The sequence below is a fragment of the Chrysochloris asiatica genome, unplaced genomic scaffold (assembly GCF_000296735.1).
Source record: "Chrysochloris asiatica unplaced genomic scaffold, ChrAsi1.0 scaffold00100, whole genome shotgun sequence".
NCBI lineage: Eukaryota > Metazoa > Chordata > Mammalia > Afrosoricida > Chrysochloridae > Chrysochloris > Chrysochloris asiatica.
In genome coordinates this window covers 10,349,554-10,358,267 of record NW_006408618.1, presented here as the reverse complement: position 1 = coordinate 10,358,267, position 8,714 = coordinate 10,349,554, and the positions used below count along the sequence as shown (strand labels likewise).

The window sequence follows — 8,714 nt, the reverse complement described above, 5'->3', positions numbered from 1 at the left end:
ACATACAATCAATACCCATGATATTACTGGTAATTAGAATATCAAAGTTAGAAACAATGTAGAAGGATCAGTAGTTGGAAAATATGGCCTTGGTGACAGAAATTATTTTGGAGATCAAATAATAAATTTTCATAAGATGAATGACTTCTTCATTCCAAATAATTTTATTCAACAATATAAATTGTGACTATAGTGTAGACCACACAAGATAGAGAACACAGGAATTAAACTTACTAAATCTGTGGGGAAGAGATGGTGAACAAGCTCCAAAACAAGGCCAGGGCTGACTAAGAAACAGACCACCAATTGCTCATATGCAATTTCAGACTAAAGCTGGTTAAAATTAAAACAAGCCCATAAGAGCTTAAATATGACTTTTAATATATCTCACCTATATTGTATTTTCATGTGAAAGTTGGACAGTAAATAAGGAAGACCATAGAAGAACTGATGCTTTTGATTTATGGTGTTGAAGGAGAATATTGAAAGTGCCATGAGCTTCCCACAAAACCAACAGATCTGTGTTGGAAGGAGTGCAGCCAGAGTGCTCCTTGGAGGCCAAGATGGCCAAACTTAGTCTCTCATACTTGGGACATATTGTCAGGAGAGACCGGTCGCTGGAGAAGGGTATCATGTTTGGTAAGGTGGAGGGTCAGAGAAAAAGAGGAAGACCCCCAGCGAGATGAATTGGCCAAGTGGCAGCATCAATTGGCTCAAGTGTGGCAACAATAGTAAAGTTGGCCCAGGATCAGGCAGTGTTTCGTTCTGTTGTGCATAAAGTCTTTCTATAAGTCGGCACTGACTGGATGGCATCTACCAACAACAACAACATATTCAGAGACCATCTCAAGAACAGATATGACACATTAGACACCAATGACTGAAGACCAGATAAACTGTGGGATTACATAAAAAAACATCTTCCATGAAGAAAGCAAAAGGTTATTAAAATCAGGAAAAAAAAGAAAAGACCAAAATGGATTCCAGAAGAGACTCTGTAACTTGCTCTTGAGCATAGAGAAAAAAATAAGGAAGTAAAAACGCTGACCAGGAAATTTCAAATAGCAGCTAGAGAAGGCAGAGTACAATAATGAAATGTACAAAAACTTGGAGTTAAAGTTAGCAAACCAAAAGAGAAGAACACACTCAACATTTCTCAGGCTGGAAGAACTGAAAAAATCAGTCTCGACTTGCTATACTAGAGGATTCAAAGAGTGAAATGTTGAATGAAGCAAGAAACATCAAAAGAAGATGGCAGGATACATAGAGTTACTATACCAAAAGGAACTGGTTAACATTCAAACCATTTCAAGAGATGTCGTTGTTGTTGTTAGGTGCCATCGAATTGGTACCAACTCATAGCAATCTTAGGCACAGCAGAACAAAATACTGCCTGATCCTGGGCCAACCTCACTACTGTTGCCATGCTCGAGTCCATCCATGTTGCCTCTTGACCAATCCATCATTGGGGGTCTTCCTCTTTTTCTGTGACCCTCCACCTTACCAAACAGGATATCCTTCTCCAGTGAGATGTGATTAAAAAACCAATGGTATTGAAGGAAGGAGTTGAGGCTGAACTGAAGGCACTGGTGAAAAACAAGGCTCCAGGAATTTATGGAATATAAATTAAAATGTTTCAAATAAACTGATGTAGCACTGGAGGCGTGCACTTGTCTATGCAAAGAAATTTGAAAGACCTGATCAAGCGATTAGAAGAGATCCATATTTGTGCCCATTCCAAAGAAAGGTGATCTACATGGAATGCAAAAATCTTGAATAATGTTATTAATATCACATACAAGTAAATTTTTCTTGAAGATAATTTTTTAAATTCACATTAGAACACTGACAAGGAGTTTCCAGAAATTCAAGCCAGACTCAAAGAGGATGTGGAATGAGGGATATTAGTGCTGATGATGTCAGATGGGTTTAAGCTGAAAGCAGAGAATACCAGAAAGATGTTGTTCTTTATTGACCATGCAAAGGCATTCGACTGCGTGGATGATAAAAAAAAACTATGGATAACATTGCAAAGCATGGGTATTCCAGAACATTTCACTGTGCTCACGAGGAATCTGCACATAGGCCAAGAAAAACAGAACAAGTGGACACTGCATGGTTTAAAATCAGGAAAAGTGTATGCAAGGGTTGTGTCCTTCCATTGTACTTACTGAATCTGTATGCTGAGCAAATAATCCTAGAAGCTGGTTTATACAAACAAAAATGTGGTATCAGGAATGGAGGAAGACATACATATTAACAATCTGTGATATGCAGATGACACAACTTCGCTTGCTGGAAGTGAAGAGAACTTGAAATACTTATTGATGAAGATCAAAGACTACAGCCTTCAGTATGATTTGTACCTCAATATAAGGAAAACAAAAATCCTCTGGATTTTTTAACAACTGGACAATTAACATCATGATAAATGGAGAAAAGACTGAAGTTGTAAAGACTTCATTTTGCTTGGACCCACAATCAACACTAATGGAAGCAGCAGCCGATAAATGTATTTCATTGTCAACTCTGTGCACAGAACATGTTTATAAATTGTTCAAGGGCAATGATGTCATTTTGAGAACCTATATGGGCCTGACTCAAGGCATGGTATCTTTAATCGCTTCATATGCATGTGAGAGTTGTAAATGAATATGGAATACTGTAGAAGAATCAATGCTTTGACAAATAGTACTGAAAGTATCATGGATTGCCAGAAGGAAAAAAAAAAAATCAGTGTTGTAAGAAGTACAGCCAGACTGCTCCTTAAAAGTGAGAGTGGTGAGACTTTGTCTCCTTTCTTCGGACATGTTATCAAAAGGGATCAGTCCCTGAGAAGGACATCATGCTTGATAAAACAGAGAGCCACAGGAAAAGAGAAAGAGCCACAATGAGAAGGACTGACACAGTGGCAGCAACAGTGGGCTTAAAAGTTAAAAACTGTAAGGGTACCATAGGATTAAGGCAAGTGTTTTGCTCTGTTTATGAGTCAGAATTGACTTGATGGAACCCAACAACAACAACAAAATTTCTTTTGTATTCAACTTTTTTTTTTTTTTTAAACAACAAAGATTATTATTATCAATTTACTTACAGTATAAACTTGAAAGGAAAAAAAGTCTTCCTCATTTGATTTCTCTCTACTTAATATATAACAATATAACTATTTTGCTACTTAGAAATCATATACCATTTTGAAAGAAATGGCCTATTTCAGCAATGGATGCATATAACCAAAGAAAACCAGGAATCTGTAGAAAAACTGCGCACACATGCAAGGATACCAATTCAAAGACCTCAATTGATTAATGTCTTGTATCTTAGTTCTATTTATCTCTATCTTCAGATGATCTAAAGGTGAGACATTTTTATAATCTTATAATCCATTCAAAGTATAGTAAATGCATCCTTATACAAAAATTTGGATTTTGGAAAATGCCTGTAGAAGAATTCAAATGGATTAATAAAAAGGGTTGTCTAACAACTGTGGTTTACTAGTACCTTTTCATTATGCTGTATTTCAGATAGAAAGATACTGCTATTGATTGAAATAAACTTCATGTAGTGTTGTTGTTGTTGTTAAGTGCCATCCGAGGGTGTAAATCCTTACTGTGGTTGCAAATTAGGCTGTGAACCGCAAGGTCAGCAGTTCGAAACTATTAGCTGTTCCACGGGAGAAAGCTGAGGCGTTCTGCTCCCGTAAAGATTTACAGCCTTGGAAACCCTGTACAGGGTCGCTATGAGTCGGAACCGAATCCACGGCATACAGCCACCATCACCTAATGTAAACTGGCATATAGGAGACAGAACTGTGTTTCAAATAAACAAAGCGATATTTAATGCAAAGTTAACAAAGTACACCCATAAAAAATATCTCCTTATCACCCAACTTTCCAAGTGATGCACAGATTTGAAATCATCTACTGAATTGGGAATGTTTTCATTGATATACAACATTCTTGTTTCTTACAACCAACATTCCAAAAATAATGTTTTGTTTTATCTTATTGAGATTTATTTATAAAATATGTTGAAGTCCTGAAATGAGAAAATATTATAGACTAATATGAAGCTAAGTACAAAACAAGAGAAAGAAAATCGGTTCTTCATGATTACCTTTAAAGCAAAGAGATTTAAAGGACACAATTAACAAATTCAACTATTCTGTACTTTACATAGACTTGCAGATTTCACAGTGCACCTCTAATGTGGATCAGTGATGAGAGGAGCTGACAATGCAGTAGTCCCTCATCAGCTCAGCATGTGTGAAGGAACAAGTTTCTTTATCTATAAAACTGAGTAACTCTCTGCCTGGCAAATGTATGATTTTTATTTCTGCTTGCCAAGCAGATAACTGAACATTATATCAGTTACTTATAAAACAAACTGCATCTTGTGGCACTGTATGATAAGCACTGGACTACTACCTGCAAGGTCAACAGTTCAAACCTCACCAGCTGCTACACAAGAGAAAAATGAGGCTGTTTGCTCCTATAAAGATTTATAACATCTGAAACTTGCTATGAGTCAGAATCAACTTGATGATAGCAGTATACGTAAAACCACCTTGATCTCATGGATCTTGTCCAAACCCAGGATTGATCAGTCTTTCAAGCATACCAAGATCTTTTTTTCACCTTTCCATAAAGCAACTGGAAGTTCTTAAAAAAGAAAAAAGAGCCTGGCACATAATAGACAATATATACTGGAGATGGTGATAATGTGTTAAAATACTGAAAGCAACATTTCCTAAATTTGAACATTCAAGATATGAAGTATTAAAAATATACCCTGGTTACGTATGTTTTCAAAAAATTTTACCCTAGCACACATTACCAATTTTTGAAGGCTATTATTCTTAGCAAGCTATGCATTTGAGGTTTATTCAAACTGGTAATCCTATTGAAATTGAGGCTTCCTTTTCATTACACATCTTTTAGATGTGACTTCAAGTCAAGACCCATTCCATATTCTGTACGCAATGAACAAAGGCACAGTGAAAAGCAAAACCCAAAGGCAAACTGCCCAAGCTAACGTCTCATTTTTGCTATGTACTAGCTGTATACCTCTCTATGCCTCAGTTTCTTCATCTATAAAATGGTAATAATAATAGTACTGATGGATTATTATAAAAATTAAACAAGATTATATGTAAAAACCATCTAGCACCCAATGGTGAAAACCATTATCACCATCATCATCTTCCTCATCCTCTTATAGTTATTCTACAGAAAAAAAATACACTTCTGACCATTGGAACTTGGGTCTATAGAAACAGCATAACTGATTCTGAAATTAGTTCTTATGTATCTATGAATTCTTCAATGCTTTAAGATTCCTAAACTGGTTGGGAATTTAAGTCAATGTCTTTCACCTTGGCTCAAAATGAGCAAGTCAAAAAAGGAGAATTTATATGGATATTTCTAATTTTCATTGATACAAAGCTTAGAGAAGACCAAACCATGTCTGGTCTCAACCTTCAAGCTGTCTTCTCTGCTTTAATAATCATGTTAAATTCCTACCTGTCATCTGCATTGCGAAGGGAAGGAAGTCGAAAGCTTGTGTTCCTGTCAAGTTTTGACTGGCTTTTGGTCCTCTTGATGGAGCCTTTCAGGCGCTTGCTGAAGAACCCCTAGAATGAAAAGGTAGATGATGGTGGGAAAGAAAACCAAAAGGGAGTCTTTGTGTCTTACTTTTGACAAAAAAAAGTGTTTAGATTTTTAAAATGAAGACTAGAAAACAGAATCCAGGTTTTTAATTTGTAATTTCCTAAAAGGAGTCCTGGTATGGTACTATAGAATTTAAGCAGTGAACTGCTAGCTGCAAGGTCAGAAGTTAAAACTTAACAGGCCTTCCTCAGAAATCCTATATAGGTTTGCTATGAGTTGGAATTGATTCAGGGGTACTCAACAACAACAATAACAAAAATATATAGGTGTTTGAAACCACCTGGTAATGTCATGAGAAATTTTCTTTTTCTATGGTAACTCGGAGTCCTGGTGTGGTGCTGTGGGTTAATGCACCAGACTGCAAAGCCATTTGAACCTAAAGGTCGGCAATTCAAGCTCACCAGCTGCTCCTCGGAAACCCTATACAGGGGTCGCTATGGGACGGAACCGACTTGATGACCTTTAACAACAACAACATGGTGACTCAGATAATGACATTTTTTTGTTAGATCTAATTTCTTAATTCTTAAATAGCTATTTATACTAGCTATGTTAAAGAAACTTTTAACTTACTAGGTTTTTTTCTACAGTGCAACAATGTAACAGCAAAATATACTCTTTTCTATAAAGATGGTGTCACCAATTTCATCAGAAATGGCACCCAGTGATTTCCTGAACTAATAAGTTGAGGGGAAACAGATGGAAAGAATAGTAGGTTTAATGGACCTGCAGTAAGAAGGTGCTCGGTGGAAGAAGTGAAAGAACACACTGATTATGAGAACAGAAGCTTTATTCTAAGATCTTCATGCAAAAGTTAACTAAATAATAAAAATGATGTCCCCAATCTTCACTGGGGAAGGCACTCTTCCTGTGTGCCCCTAAAGATAACTGCAATTATTGGGTGAACAATACTATGGATTGATTACCACAGTGCTTTTCCATGCCAAGTAATCTGTAATCACATGAATATTGATTCTTCCATCAGAAGAAAATGAAAACAAACTTAATGTGAACCTCAAAAGTAGAACTATTTAGCTAACTGAAGAATAAAACTTAAGTTATATCCTATTGTTTTTGCAACCCAAAGGATAAGGGTGAAAACTCCTAGAAAATAACATATAGTCATAATTTATGCTGAAGTTCGCTAGGCTTTTTATTCCAACTCACTCTAGGTACACTGTGATGGCATTGAGGGAAGAAAACAAGTCTGGGTTAACACGTACTATATTTGCTGGTCTTCTACACCATCTCAGTGACAATAAGAAAAGTCATCGTCATTTTAGTCTTCTTCCAAGGCAAAGGCTTTATTTACTACTTTCTATGAGTCCTGGTGTATGGCGCTGTAGGATAAATACTGCACTACTAAGGTTGGCATTTTGAGCCTACCAGATGCTCTGCTGGAGGAAGATGAGGCTTTCTGCTCCCACAAATATTTATAGCCTAGGAACTGATTCAGTGACACTTCACAATATGACTGAACCAGACTGTATCATATTTGCTCATGAATGTAGTCAGAAAACCAGATTTAAGTTTACTGAATTCTATCAGGGTCCTTTAGGATTGGTTCAAAACTAATGCCCTAAGTTGAGATTCAGTCTAAAAACCTGGTCAAATATTATCTATAAATATATTTCTAATGAAGTTGCAGTTAAGAAGTTAGTTAGCTGAAAATGTACCAGTAGATGTTAACTCACTGAGTACTTTAACAGCTATACCTTTTTTGTGGCATTTATTATAGTAGTTCCCAACTTACCATGGGGTTCTGGTCTAATGACTCTGTCCTAAATCAAATACCTATTATGATTATTATTTAAATAAAGTTCAATATTTTTACCTTTTATCACTAATAGCCTTATAAATGTGATCTTTGTCTTTAGGGGCTGGCATGAGTGATAATGTTAACAAAGTCAGTGCTGCAATACTGTATGTGAAACATATTACTAATGATAAGATCTAATGGAAAACAAAAACAGTAGTCGTAAGTCAGTTCGTTATAACTCAACTGGGTCCTAAGTCATGAGCTAATGGTACTGCATATTTTAGTTCACTTAATAATTATTTTATGTCTATTTGATGAAAAATATGATACCAGGTACTATAAGGGAATCAAAAATAAAGACACCACTTTACCCTCCGGAGTTTATAGCTTAATACAGGATGTAGAAAAGATATATAAAAGTACATGATATAATTAAGGAAGTATCTGTTCTTAATGCCTGGCATATATAATCACAAAGTAAAATTTAGCTACCATACTACTTTCACGAATCTAAGATACCACTAATTTTAAGTCAAACCATTATTTTATGTGTACTATGAACAATTTGGCTCTGTAGGATAAGCACTAGACTGCTAACCTCAGGGTGGCAGTTTAAACCCACCAATGCTCCTCAGAAACCCTATACAAGGTTGCTATGAGTCTGAACCAACTCAACATCATTTAAGAAGAAGAAAATGATGCCAATTAAACTACAATGCAATGCTTCATCAGTTTGAATTTTTATTTTGTATTATAGAAAAAGTTCTGTAAAAGACTTATGTAGATATCCCATAGTATATATATTGAAAGATTACTTGAAAATAAATTGGTAAAGTATTCTGAATGCATTTTCATTCTTCTGAACTGCTTTCTGATCAGTGTAGTTGTTGTTCATGTGTTTCCACACAATATCACCCTGTGTTCTTTAAAGAATGTCAATGACGAGCATCATTTCTTAAAAGAGTAATCTACAGAGATTAAAAAGTAAAGAAAAAAATGTGTATTTTAAAATTGCTGAAGTATGGTATTATTCTAGAGCTATATAAATGGTCACAGGAGTTCAGGGAGAGAAGAAGCTGTATCATTTGGAGAGATAAGAGGAGGCTATATGGAAGAAGTAGAATATGAGCTAGGTCCCAAATGGAAGGCAGGATTTGGGCTTGGGGGTACCGAGGATCAAGCATGGAAATGGTCTGGCAGTAAGAGTGAACAGAATATATTGTCTGAAAGGAGCCATCATGGAGCAATGATCAAACACTTGGCTGATAATTATAAAGTCACTGAAT

General features: G+C 35.9%; 1 protein-coding gene across 4 annotated transcripts in view; it reads right to left on the bottom strand.

Moving 5' to 3' along the window:
* Positions 1-8,714, bottom strand: part of RASAL2 (RAS protein activator like 2) — a 450,535-nt gene that overhangs the window by 79,298 nt on the left and 362,523 nt on the right. For all 4 annotated transcript variants that reach the window (XM_006867078.1, XM_006867077.1, XM_006867080.1 and 1 more), the window contains one exon: positions 5,523-5,632. In XM_006867078.1, coding sequence (XP_006867140.1) covers positions 5,523-5,632 — 110 coding nt within the window. The remainder of the gene's footprint in view (positions 1-5,522; positions 5,633-8,714) is intronic.